The sequence below is a fragment of the Nanorana parkeri genome, unplaced genomic scaffold (genome assembly GCF_000935625.1).
Source record: "Nanorana parkeri isolate BGI_ZX_2015 unplaced genomic scaffold, ASM93562v1 scaffold512, whole genome shotgun sequence".
Taxonomy (NCBI): Eukaryota; Metazoa; Chordata; class Amphibia; order Anura; family Dicroglossidae; genus Nanorana; species Nanorana parkeri.
The window spans coordinates 587,479-602,331 of NW_017306780.1; the positions used below are offsets into that span (position 1 = coordinate 587,479).

Genomic DNA, 14,853 nt, shown 5'->3' on the forward strand with positions numbered 1-14,853 from the left:
ATCAGGGTAGAAGGGCAAGGACAAATAAGCAGAATAATCTAGGAAAAAGAATATGTTAAGTGGGTGGCTAGGCTGTAGCCAGTCTGAGCTCTGACTGTTATAGTTTTCTGCATTCCTCGTCCCATAAGCTCAGAACACTGTTTGCTTCTGCCTGTTGCTGGGGAGTTTTCCAGTAGACAGAGGAAGAAACAGTGTTATGAAATGTAGTTCACCCTAGTAAACCATGGCAATGGATGCAAAAAAGGAATACTAAATCAAGAAATTTTCTTCTATGGAAACATTATCCTTCTTATACTGTAGGGAAGAATACCATTATCAGTCATGCCTGCAGAAATGTGGTTTGTGGCAGTAGAGGTACTATTTTTACAAACAAAGAACAGCTCAATCACTATCTCCACCTGGAAACTCTACTGTGACATTATGTCAAGTGTCAGTTTCCTTAGTGGAGACTCCCAGCATCGTGTGAGAGACAGAACTCCATGTCACAAGAACCATCAATTTCTAAATATAAAAACGCAAGGTCAGTAGAGTCCATTGTTCTTCAGCACTCCCTTTGGCAGCCCGGAAAACCAGCTGTTATGTCCTGTCCAAAGTTTTAAAATAGACCTTTATCATCGATAACATATTATTACAAATAGCAGTATATTAAAACAATTAAATTACAAAACGTTATCCCGGGTTAGCGAATTAATTTAGCCCAATGAAAGGCAGCCTTTAATCTGTAGAAAACATTTACAGAGTTTTAAAGGTAAGAATTTAAAAAAGGTTTCAAGTGAAAGTTTTACTGATAGAGAATACTAGATCCTAGGAAATAAATATTATTGTACCAGAGAAGCTTTTTTTTTACATGGATTATGCACCTGAGTTTTAAAGCTTTTTTTCTCTGGCTCCTCTGTACTGTTTTCACTAACATTGATCCAAGTTGTGAACTACAAAACACTCCACCATATGATAAGGATAAGAGGAAGTGTTCTGTAGTCCTGTCCTCCATAGATACTGCATGGTAAGTAAACGTTGTCACCTTAGCACAGGAATTGTGCTACTGGCAGGATCACTAGGTGAAAATGAAGGAAAATAAATTCAGAAAATGGAAAACTAAATGCAGCCACCACATCTAAAGACCAATAAGCTATAATATAATACATTTTTGTTCTTTGGTTCAGATAGACTTCAAGGCTGCCCATTCATTTCAAATGGGATGGCAGTGCACCACAATGCACACAAAAACAAACTTTTTTTAACAAAATGGGGTGTGCATCGTAGTTTGCTGCAGCGTGAGTGCGTTGCCCACTACTGTCGGTGTCCATTGGGATATGCCATTTTAAAGGCCCATAATACCATAATGCAGTGCACTGCAATGCATGCTTTTTTATGCAGTGAGACTCGCTGCTTTAGACAACACATTTGCCATAAATGGAGTGCTGATGCATCTCTCCTTTACCAATTTACCTCTTATTTAAACCACAATGAAATCATTGAAATCCATTGGAGATAGCTCTCTTTATGTATTGAGTAACTGAAATCTATTTTTTTTTCCATTTCTTCATTTAAATTCACAGAGAATATATGAGGCTAAAACTGGGAAAACTGCTGAATGAGATGAATTAACAAAAGAGATAATGGTACAGAATATTTGTTAAACTTAAGTCATTACACTCCGATTTCCTGCAGTTAAAATAATAAGAAATACGCAGGCACATGACCACAGGCAGTGGGAATAAGGCAATGCTTCCTATGGGAATAATCTTTTCCCATTTATCTTCCGTGATCAGTAGCAGCTTAAGCACAACATGGCTTTTGTTATGGCAACTAATAAGGTCATAATATATCCTATGTAAATGTGCACATAATTAGAAAATCTCTGTAATTTCTGTCAGGTATTAGGATAGGAAAATTGTTGCCATGTGAGACAGCAAGCTGTAATAGTGGGGAATATATCGTTTGTGTATGTATAGGCTACATAATCAGATCCTGGAAAAGCTTAGTGAGGAAATCATAAGCGGGTTATCCTTACTGTTTCGGAAGGCTAGATTTTCTCTAATGTTTTCTTAGCACACATTGCTTTTCTAATGCTTTCTTGAGCAGAAGAAGAGGATATGGAATAAAATCAGAGTCTATTTAGCAGAAGTTCTCACCTTTCAGCATACTTTTTATTTTATTATATGTTGCTCACATGTGTACATGTGTACTTCACATGTTAAGTTCATGTGTACTTTTAATGTGAGGATACATTTTAAATTTCGAGATTTAGATGCTAATTATTCAGAATTTTTAAAGCTCCTTGCATCAGCTTAAGCTTTCACAAAGCAAACTTCATAGAGCAATTCTAGTCTGAAGTGTCGATTTGGCTGTGGCTTACACACCTGCTAGACTAGAGTAGCCAACTCTCACCTTCCCATGATGAGTACCCAGGCAGAATATCAATAGAGTAGGTTTAGAAACCTCCCCTGAGATACTACACTGCTAGTGCCACTAACCTCTGCATTGACCTACAGTAGATCTTCTAAATGGTTGGAACGGACCCTGAAAGTTTAGGGAGGGTTTAGCAGTGCTCAGGAGGTTATCTGAGCATGGTCAGATCATCCAATGATGGGCAGCTTTGGAGACACGAGGGAGGATTTCTTAAAATGGTAGCTTCCAAAGGCTACAATTCATATTTACTTCAAATGAATTTCTCATATAAATAACAATAACATTTTGTAACAATTTAAATAGCAAACGGTTACAATGAGTGACTTTATAGAACAAAGATTTTACTATTTCTGCAACTTTTCTCTTTATCTTTGGCAACTGCTGCAAAATCAGTAAAGCTAAGGCAATTCTATGCAATATAAAAAGGTGAAAATAAAAAAATACTCAACATGATATCATTACTGATGATTGTACCTAAAGCAACCCTTGTCTTTTCCAATATCTACAGAACCACTTAGTGTTGCATAATCAGTCTTCTTAGAGACCCAGTTATTCCACATTGGGTGCCACCATCTTGTCTCTTGCATAGCAAAGCAAAGGTCAAACCAGGTTGTCAATTGCAATCTGAACATCAACAGCATCCACAGGGTCTCCATTTAGCCGTGAAGGGAATGGCAACTATCCCAGCAGACTGCTGCATGCTCATCACCACTGTCTACTTCCTAGCAGAGTCATTTTCTAACAATCATTTGTATGAAAGCTAGCTTAGCAGAGCGTTTCTACAGTTGAGACCATCAGAGGAATTTAATCTCATCAGCTGTCATTATTTAATCAAAGCATGCATGAAGTGAGGAGTGCAGCAAGGTTGATACCTTACACCTGCTAGAGGCCACTGACTCAGTCTTACACGTGATTCTGCTGCTATTTAACCACGGAACAGGTGATCCTCCCCCCCCCCCCCACCCCACCCCCGGGAGAAACAATGTCACCGTTTTTATAACTCTACAAATGTGAAATCCAGTGCTGCACATGAAACTGTGTGTCCAGTCAAAACTTTTTTTTTGTTTTGAATAGAGTGGGGAAGGATTACAACCCCTGTCAGGTTTTTACTGATATCCAGGGTTCTGCTAGAGAAATTCACCAGCAGCAACAAAGGCAGAAATAAAATGTTTTCTTTTTAGTAGAGTATGGGTAGGCTAGAGCTCCCATCAGCATTCTATTGCTGCCTGTGATTCTGTAGATTTCCCCTTCCCTGTCTAGTAACACCATTATCACAGTAAAATACCAGATATTGGTATTTTGGGGAGAATTATTGGGAGAGTGAAATACAGTCATCCCCATAATTAGAGCCGACGTGTGACACTGAAGCTGTCACATGTCGGCTCTATTGATCGAGAACTGAGTGATCACATACCGCTGATAGCTCAGTTCACGATCTTCCCCCTGAAAAGAGCGGCGACTAAAGGTTGGGCCATGGTCCTCTTTTAATTTTGTAAGGAATCCAGCCTCTGTGCATTCTTGAAAATAGTTTACTAGAATGTCTGTAGACTGGAGTTTTCAGGTGCCACAAAGAGTTAGACACATTTTGTTGATTAAAAAAATAAAGTGTCAGTCTACTGACATACAGGGGCGTCCTGAGGCCGGGTGTCACCCGGGGCAGAGACCGGGTGACACCCCACCGTGACGGCATCTAATTGACGCCTGCCGGCGGCCATCTTTGTGATGGGCGCCGGCATAGAAAGGAGGGGACGTTCACCCGGCGGGATGAGATCTGCTGCCGGGTCACCTCCTCTCTCCTGACACTGTCGGGCTCTCGGTCCATGACCGAGTTCCCGACTTTTTAGAGGCGGTGACACCAAAAAGACTGTCAGTCATTTTAGTGTCACCCCTCCAATGGTGTCACCCGGGTGTGGGCCGCACCCCCCTTGTGACGCCACTGCTGACATACTAGTTAATAATGCTCCTCCTCTTTGGGGATCTAGTGCACTGACTCTAGTGCCAGTCCAACTGCCTTGTCATGCTGCCACTGCTGTTGCTACAGATCTTGCTGCCCATAATTTGACATAAGCATTATTTCTCATTGTAGAGATGCAGTAGGTGATAGAATAGGAGCCTAGTTCAGCAGTGAAATGGTCCCTAAAAGATCAAAACAGACATCCCAATTAAGAAGAGTGATTGGAGACAGGTAAGTCTTAGCCACAAATGGGAAAGTTTCCAAACAATCAGGGCTCATATGTCCCGCAATAGCACCCTAATTGTGGAAACATGGGGAGCATGTGTCCAGGCCTGTCTGGCCTAAGCAGACAGGCCAAAGAGCCAGACTGACACTTGAGAGTGAGAGTTGGCGATTAAGGTAGAACAGAGATAGTCCCTGTCTGACAGAGAAGTGTGCCTGAGCTAAGCAAACTGCAGTCTTTGTTTAAGCAGACTAGAGGTCCAGTCTGGTGTCCCATGGAACCAGTTCAGCAGAGAAGCTAAGACGGAGGCAGCTCTGACCTAAGAAGGAATAGACAAATGTGACAAATAGCTAGAAGCATGGGAGACATTTGTATTCATTTGTTATGCTAAACACAAGTGGCCTTAAAACTTATTCATTTGAGTGGACTGAAACCTTTGAAAACTCTCCATTTGGAAGCTAAATCTCACAGTATATACACCATTTTTTCAATGCAGCATAAAATAATGCACAAATGGTTCACATCTATATTGCTATAGTGCAGATGTGTGTTTTGCTGTACTGCACACATGCATTGGGGCGCCAGCTTAATTCATTATACTGTATTATGTAATAAATAATAATAATTCATATTATTCATTTCCATAATGCTAAAACCAGTGCATAAATGGAGTATGTTTATTTTTATTCAGTAATATAGAACCAACACATTTAACAGTGCTTTGCCAAAGTAGACTACATCTGTGCAGTATATTTTCCAAAGAGTAAAATATAGATTGGATCCTGAAAAACCAGACAGCCCATTTGACAACATTGTGAGGCATTAACTACACTGAACCAAGGAAATTAGCATCATCTTAAGCTTTGTATTCTCCTCATGCATAGAAATGCATTTATCTAAAGCACAAGTACTGTAATTTCAAGAAATATGTGCATTTAAATAGAAGTATTGTGCATGCCAATCTCTATATGCACTGATAAATGTGGAAGTGGAGGGGAGGGCAAAATTATTACTGTAACATTAAAATATGTAATAATACATTTATTGGAGTTGCTAAAAACTTCTTGAAAAGAGTAGTAAATATTTTCTCAGGTGTTGTTCTTTAGAAATTGATGTGCTGCTGTACATCTGAAAGCAAACTAGCATATAGCATGAAAGAGTGCCTGAGGGTTCAGAGCCATGACAGCCTGACACAACTGACTGCTGCAGAAAGAAAAACATTTGGGTAAAGATACAATTACATTTTGAATTAACTGATTCACCCAACAGTAATATTTTACTTATAAGTGGGATCTGGTAAGTTGAGTCAGCAACAGGCTTCTTATAAATTAGCTGCAGCCTTCTTATAAATTAGATTCTCCAGTAGTGAGACCTTCCTGCCAGAATTCCCAACTCTCTTCCTGGCCATCTGAGTGTTCCCATCCATCTTTACGTGAACCAGCTTCTCCAGCTCAATTATTCATAGTATAAAATAAATGAAAAAAATCCAAAAGGGAATGTGGGAACCCTTCATAATGGCCAGAGCAAGAATGCAGAGCCTACAACTCAGGTGCCAATCTTTAGTTGAAAGAGTCATCAAGAGAAATAAAAATGTTTTCCTTTTTACTGCCCCCGACTCTACCTGAAGTCCTCCCCCACAAGAGAATACAATCCTATACATACCTTTTCTCAGCAGTCTCCTTGCCACTCTGGTGGTGACACAATAGCTTTCTTTTCTTTCTCAAGGGTGGCGCGGTTGAACATTTATTCTGGACTATGTGGCACTCGTGTAATTACATTGTTGTGAGCCCAGCCTCCACAATGACACACCCCCGGGGGGTGTGTGAACGACAGGTTAGCCTAACAGGAAATGGGCAGAATGATACTGACTCGATCTGCCTGAAGAGGACTGGTGGTGCTGCACCAAGAAGAAGACTGGGGACAGAGCTAAAGAGATTGAGTAGAACTCTGCATTTTGTTTTATTACAGGAAGGGGACACATATATTAAAAAATGTAGTTCTGCTTTAACTCTCCAGCTTCTACCCAACATTGAAATATTTACCATGGGATCAGAGGAGTCATTCATCCTTTACTGTCCTACAGAAGTTGGCAGTTGTGGAAAAGGCTTGATTACTGATGGTTCTAACCATGATTTATAGGCTGACAGACATAAATACAGAAGTGAATTGCTATAAGCTTCCATGATAACAATTGTAGGGGACAAAAATTATAGAAGTGGGGCCACAGCACCGAAAAATAAAGGTTATTGCTGTAGAGCAGGTAAAGTTTAGGCTAAATAAGCCATCTTCCTCAGGACTCTTATCTGAAGCCTGAGTTGCAGGTATCATCTTCCCATGATAGCCATGAGAGTTGTAACAGCCAACTTACTCACCTAACATACATTTTCTATGGTCAGTGAGGTAATTATAGTGATGGGCCAATGGGAATGTGTGGGGGTGGAGAATGGGCAAGCCCCAACATTGCTAGAAAGCGTTGGAACTTTGCCAGACCAGAACTGCCTGGAATTTAGGTAGAGCAGTGGCACTGAAAGTCCCTGCAGTTGCGTACATGAACTTCTAATTGTCTACATTTTGCCTATAACTTGCTTTCTTTAAAGTGACAGTATCGCTTTACAACATATTTTATCAAAAACACATTTAGGGATGTGCAAAGAGATTTTATCGAAATTTATTTTGCTGCAACACTACAGATTTTACTGTTGGCAAAATTTCACCAAAGTTACATTTTACTCAATTTGCCTAAATATAAAGCCCAACCACTTTTTTTATTTATTTAGATGGTAGATGGACTATGTAGAGTTTGTATGTAATTGTATTGTCTTCTTTTTTGTGCATGTATTTTAATGCTATTTGTGTCCTGTCACTTTTAATGTTTATTTTACTTTCATTCAAATGAATGTGAAAAAGGTAAAATAATGAGGCTAATAATGGCTATTTTTGGCAAAAGAACAGATCTAAGATAGTTGAAAGGAGTTCACGTAACCCTCAGAAGCCATTTAAAGAGAAAAAAGAAACACAAAAATCACTTTGATTTTGACTTGCCCGTTGACTCCAATACATGTTGGCCAAATGGTTAAGTTTCGTACTTTCCTACTTTATTTTGAAATTTCAGGGAAATTAAAACTCTTAATTACAATTATTCTGCTACACCCACCTCTTCCTGACCTAAAATGTTCACAGTGTCATAACAAATAAAAAGCAGAAACAAAAATATTGCAATAAAGCTACAATTCCTTTGAAAAACACAAAGTTGTCCATTTGACCAGCTGCTGTAGATTACATCACTCTTTTCCCTTTATAATATGCTATACAATCATGTGTCAAATGAGCTTTACCATAAAGAACACATTTGATAGTTTAGTAGTACATATAATATGTATACATCAGATGTAACAGAAGATCAGAAGTGGATGAAGGAGGAAGAGTAAGATGTGAGTGTGCTCTGAGCTGTCAGCTGTCCAGTGTCCCACGCCCAGTTGACTGACGTTACCCAGTTGCCAGGAGCTAGGCGAGACGCAAGCCAGAGCGTCAGTGAGTTGTGCTGGAAGCCGCACAGAGCATCACAGGTTGCTAAGAGCTCTTAGCAATCTGGGACGTTGTGTTGCTCCCCTGCTGACCCACCACCACCCGGCTACCCCCAATGAGATGCTGTCTGAGGCAACCGCCTTGGGCTACTTCATTATAGGGATGGCACTGCATATGGCTTAAAAGGATTGGTTAAAAAGAGCACTTAATGGTCTGGTATTGTTGTTATATCAGCAAAATGTAAAAAGAAGTGTATATTGTATGTTTATTCTGTTCTGTAAACCGTCAGCCAGAAAACAATCACCAGATTCAAGGTTAAAAAAATCCTGAAGCAACTATATAAATATATGCACTCCACTATATAACCTGGAAGACCCTGGAGCTAAGATTATCTAGATTCTGCATGAGGAAGTAGGTTACGATGTCAAAAAACAGTATGCTTCCAGTACATTTATTTCTCTTTTTTTAGAAGACAAAATAGACACAACACAGAAAGCACTGGGCTGCACATTGCAAAGCATTTGAAAACAATGTAAACATATCACAGGGTATAAACTATGAAGCGTCTGTAATAAAGCAGTGCAATCATAGTGCAATTGGCTATTGGAAGCAATCAGATTGCATCTTTAAGGATCTGACAACAGTAATTAAACATTAAATGCTAACGATTACTGCTCTTTGCACTGCCTTAATAATAAGCTTGTATGTTTCTTACAAAATCAGAGGCTCTGAACACTTCTAAAGAAAGGAGGACATATAAATAACTGTCCAGTCTGATAGCTGCATGTTATGTTTTATAGTTTTATGCACAGTAGAACTTGTATTACATTATTAAATCAATTCCAAATTGGTGATGTGCATATCATATGAGTGGCAAATAAAAAGTGCTGGGAACCAATGATTTAAGCATCTTCAACAAACTTTGGAAAAAGTAATAGAGCACAAACGAAGACAAAAACTCAGACTTTGTCAGTGATGGTAAAAAAGAACAAAGCATGCACAAAAGGTCAAAAAACAGTATCGAGCAACACATGGTATCATTGCATTGAAATCATTTTCTAAAGGACCTGGTTTTGATGAATATTAAGAGACAGAGGTCAGGTCAGTGGTAAATGACCTTGATTACCACTGAGATTTTGCTGGGGTCAAAGTTCAACTACAAACACAAACTGTGTGTTAAGTGACACTGCTATTACCAGGAACATTTCCATAAGATTTAGTTCTTCAGTATCTCCAAGATTTGTGTGTTCCAAGGAACTAAGTGTGCTATATTATTTTCAGGTATGGTCCTATAGCTATAGATCTTATGACATGAATGGAGAAGCTGCAGTGTAAGCTGCTGAAACAATTACATAGTATTTAAAAGTTTTCTGCACTGGTGGGTAATTTGCAAATGCTGTGAACTGAACTCTAGGTATATACTAGGTAAATATAAAAAGAAATAATTTAAATTAGTTTTGTATTACCAAAACAACCCCCCAAAAAAACAGAAAAGGTATTTTAAATACTGCAAACTGCTACGAATACCATTGCAGTCTGTATTTATATTTGGTTCCCATAATCTCCTGCAGACTCTGGGCTGCTAGGAGGGGGCAAACACAGGGATGACCTTACCAGTGTGCTTCTATTCCTCTGTTGCACAGTCGGTACACTGGTGACCAAGGGAGCGGCCTCTATCTGCATAGACCTAGGCACATTTCCCATGCAACAGTGCTAACACTTCATTGGCCACTAGTATAGTACATATGAATGCCCAGGGTGGTCTTGGTTGCACAAATCTGTCACTGACAATAGCAGACATTAGCTATCAGTACATGCTCCCTTGAACTGTGTGTATTAGGATTTCTGCAACTTTATCCCTGACCTGGCCAACAAATGGATAAAGCACACATGCTGTTAGAATGTTCTCTTGCAAAAAATATCTGCATGCAGCAGCCAGCACTTCTTATCATTCTGTTCTTAACTCTTCCATGGCCTAGCCATTGGAAGTGATGCTCTAATTGGTTACATTTATCAGTCTGTGTATTTCCACCCTAAATCCGGGTACTTTCAAGAGGCTATACTGTATGTTTTAAGGCAAATAATCAGATTAACATAACATTAAACAAAAATCACTTACCAGGTGGACATATGCACTTCACACTCGTATCTCTTGTCTCTCGAAGTCTTGGTAGATGAGATTTCAGTTTCTGTACAGAAACACAGCAGGAAAACATTTTATTAAGTGCGGCACTTACATTACATGGCTCATTTCATGACATAATCATTATCGTTATAAACACTTTTAGTAGAAGATGGAAAAGCAGAGCTTAATTACATCAATGTACAGTGATGCATGCACGTGTTGATTTTTATCAGGTCCCCCTACTCCATACAACTGTTCCTGTTTGAGTTTGTCTTATGAAGTGCTGTTTCTGACTTCTCCATAATGTCAGCTGGAGTTTAATATGCTGGATTAGGTTTTCCTGTCAGAACACCTGCTGATGAACATATTGAACCAAAAAGACTTTGCACCTCTGCATACTGCGGGATTATGTTCCCTTCATGAGACTGAGCCAGGCATAGTGTGGGCAGGTGCAGTGCCCTTCTATACACATGTGCCAATGCACCTCAAGATTACTTCCCTGGTGGGTCTCAGTTTCAGTCCTGGATGAGACATGTTTAGGATGGGAGCAATATCCCAAATGGGAGCAATATCCAGCTAAAGGGCTGGTGTAAAAAAATCATTAATCTTTTTTCCATAGCTGCCACACTTCACAACAAAGCCACATGTTTTGGGGTAGCCTCCTGACTCTTATCTGCCCATGGCAACTATATCTATAATTTCAGCATTTATTTTGTATATTTCTATAAGGAGATGGAGTCCTGTGACAGATGGTAGAAAACTGGTAACCAGAAACCAACCAACTTGGTAGTCTTAAAGGGCTGTTCCTCTCTAAAATTGCATTACCACATTAGCCACCTCTACTGTTGCTACTGTTACACCAATTATCACCCCGCACCCACACTGACCCCTCCTTTGGGGAACCTTTTCCTCACTTCAGTTTAAATAGCATTCTCAGATATATGTATTATAGAGGTTAATGTAAGGTGAAATATCTGTACATCTTCTTGTTACCAGAAACCACAACAATCTTTTTTTCCCGTTCAGTTGATCAGTAGGTATAGCACCCCCACACTGAACACCATATTCAATTTTTTCCTAGGAAGGGAATGGATGACACCAGCTCACAAACATATTTTCATACAAGCTGAAAAATCTCTCTTTGTATCTGAGGGTTAGAAAGGCTCATTATTGCTAAGTAGTTGACCCCTACACAAATGAACCTTACCAAGTCGTAACTTTTAGTTCCACTGCTTGTAAGGATTGAGCTAGGTATTTCTACATCAATGTTGTCCATTTAGATAAGCTGTCATCTAAGATATTCAACCCACATATTCCATTTAGAATTTGAAACTATAAATCAGTGCTGGATTCAGAAAGCATATTGGCTAGGCACAGGCATTGTAGTTAGTGTTTGTTACTTGGGTACCACAAAACATGAGAAAATGACAAGAAAATTGTGATTGTAGAGGCAAAAGTGACTGTAGACAAGAATCACTGAAGGTGAGTTTGGGCATCAATTCCTTCTGTGCGGTTACTAGAGTGCAAGTTTTTCGATAAATTATAGTAAGTCTATTACTTGACGAGCCAGTACTGCCGTGGTACTTTTTCCCAAACAGCCCATCATTGCATGTTTTGCCACCACGACAATCACCCACTGCCAAAAACACTAATTTTATCTTCAGACTGATCATTACTGGCTTTCAGAGTAGGGTTCCTGTCCAATCTAATAAGTCTCAGCCTGTTCAGGCAGGATAAAAATTGGTAGTGGGGAGCACAATGTAAGGGAAACAGTACTGGCAAGAAGGTTGAAAAAGTAAAGAGAAGGATGGAGGGTGAGAGAAGGGGAAAAGGACAGTAAAATGATAGAGAATAGGTCCCAAGGGCATACTCATCTTTTGCACTGCTGTCCATTAAGGAGAACTGCAACCAAGGAATGAATTAACTATAAAATTATGACACATGAATAAAGCAAGTCTTCTTTTACTAGCACTGACAATGTACTGCATGTGGAACTTTACAGACTGTCTTCAATGTGACAATAATATTCCACACGAATTAGTCCTATTTTCTGTCTAACTGATGTGTGACATTCAGCAAGATAAATAGTAAGAACAGATCTATATCATATCCAATTAATCATTTCGGGAAGCACACTAACTTGCTTACCCAAACGATTGCTAAGGTTAGCTACTGGAAATCATCATGAAGACTAAAACTTGTTGAAGCTAAAAAAAAACAGAACTTTTGCATTTTCCCTATTGGAATTTCCACCAAAGTCATAATTTATAATTATCAAGTATATTAGAAAATGCCATCTGCAATCCTCTTTCTCTAGATCACTGTACATACAAAATAATTGCTGGTTTTATTACAGAAATATGTCTACTTTTCCACTTGTAGAAGACATTTTACATCTGCTTTCAACAAGTTTAAGTACTCAGTTTGCTTGTTTGGTTGTGAATCCACATCCCACACACCTTTAGAGTAATCCCTAGATATGTCTGTTGGACAGATTGACTTTTAATGATGTATTACCACTTCAAATAACAGCCCAACACAAGAGGCCTCTAATAGAGCATCAATGAAAGGTAACAATACATTATTAATGCGGTCTTTAAACATCAAAGCTTCATTGCATTTAAACTATCACAAAGGAGGGGCGGAGGGCAACCTTACTAGAACAGCAATAAAGTAATTTAGCTATATAACACCTCGTGTATAACTGTCAATGTAAGAAAATGCAGATGCACAAAATGTTATATATACAGGAAGCAGCTTTTGTATAGTAATGGTGGGAGAATACTGTGGGAAGGTCAAAAGAATCGAATGGGTGCTAGAGCCCCAAGGAATAAACACTGGTTTTCATGTATACAGTTGTATGTGGTTAGGGGAAGTACATCATAAAGGGAAGCCCTGACCTTGAAGACAAGCTTAGACTAGAAGTGGTTTATGTAAACAGTATGTTTAGAGTATATTCAGTGAGCACATATTTTAGGTTCATTTAAAGTCTTTTTTTTTTAAACACCTGTCATCAGATGTAACTAACTAAAATGTCCTGAAGCATCACAAGCAGCCACACTCAGGTTCTTGCATATACCCCAGAAGAGCCTCAACAAAGCTGCAAATCCAAGGTGCCCTAATAGGCAAATCCAACCTTGGAAAAGGTTGAGGACTGACCTCCCCCCTCCTGTAAATTAACTAATTGGTTATTCAAGGTAAGGAGCAGCCTATAGGGTAATGTGGGAGACAACAATTGGTGGTAACAATAGAAAAAATTAAGACCACTAAGCATTTTGCACACCAAATCTATTCCTGTGTGTATGGGTTGTTATGGCATATGTGATAGAAATCTAATGGGATTATTCACAAAGCTGCCGATGGCAGCCAAGTGAATAACCGAGCCAAAGTGAAGTGAGCCAAATGCTGTTTGGCTATTCACTTCAGTCTTGTACGGCTGATTTTAGCCATGCATCAGCTGCCTTCGGCGTTGAGCTGAAGTGCAGAAGGAGTTCAAATCAGCCGATCCAACATCTGGATCGGCTGAGCCGAAGTTCCGGAAGCTCACTCGCCTAGTGGCATTCGGCTCGGCTATTCTGCTCGGTACCTTCGAGCAGTGGCGGAACTACCGCCGGTGCCGCCACACCGGGGCCTGAGCCTAAAGGGGGAGCCCAGTATCCATTCAAACACAGCCCCGGGGCAGAGATGGGGGGGTGTTGCTCACATTGGTGTCCGGCGGCTGGCGAGCAGAATAGAAAAGAAGTTAAAAGAAGTTGAAAAATTATTTTAAAAATGATAAAAAAAATAGGAAAATTAACAAAATATATAATTTAAAGAAAATAAAACACAATTGGGCAGAGCTAGCGATGACTATTGGCCGGCACCTGCCAGAGTCTTCTAGCAGGTTCCGGCCAATGAATAACAACTGGGCGGATGGCAGCCATGACCAGCATCCCCAGGTCATTTGGGGACGCTGATCTGTCATTACAACTGGGCAGAGCGAGCTGTGAGATCACGGCTGACTGCGCCCAGCTGTCATTTGTGCGTAGATCGACTTCTGCCGACCGTTCTCCATGCTTCGGGTGTCACTACGGCACAGCCGAAGCACATGCGTTCGGCTCGGCTGAACCTCTCAGCTGCCTTCGGCTACTGGAGGGGCTATTGTGAATAGCCCGTACAGCAGCCCTTCGTTTCGACTGAACCGAAGGGCAGAGACGGCCAAAGCGAGCCGAAGGATCAGCTAAAGATACAGCTGGATCCTTCAGCTCTTTAGTGAATAACCCCCTAAGTCTTCATGCCAAGTAAATGTATTTATTTTTTGTTAGAGGTGTTTATATAGCACTGACAATTTATGCATCGCTTTACATACTGCACATTTATATTAGTCGATGTCCTCTAGGAGCTTACAATCTAGGCACCCTATCTCACATGCATACATACACCAACACACATATTAGGGCCAATTTAAGCAGGAGACAATTAACATAGCAGCAGGTCTTTGGAGTGTGGGAGAAAAGCCATATTAGCACAGGGAGAACATGCAAACTCCATGCAGATAGTATCCTGACTGGGATCCTGACTGGGGCACCCCCAGCTTTGCAAGGCAGAATGCTAACCACAAAGCCACTGTTACAT

At 40.0% G+C, this 14,853-nt stretch overlaps 1 protein-coding gene across 1 annotated transcript in view; it reads right to left on the reverse strand.

Annotated features, from left to right (window-relative positions):
• COL13A1 (collagen type XIII alpha 1 chain) overlaps positions 1–14,853 on the reverse strand; it is a 232,837-nt gene that overhangs the window by 195,104 nt on the left and 22,880 nt on the right. Inside the window, exon 2 of the mRNA XM_018561268.1 lies at positions 10,234–10,303. Coding sequence (XP_018416770.1) covers positions 10,234–10,303 — 70 coding nt within the window. The remainder of the gene's footprint in view (positions 1–10,233; positions 10,304–14,853) is intronic.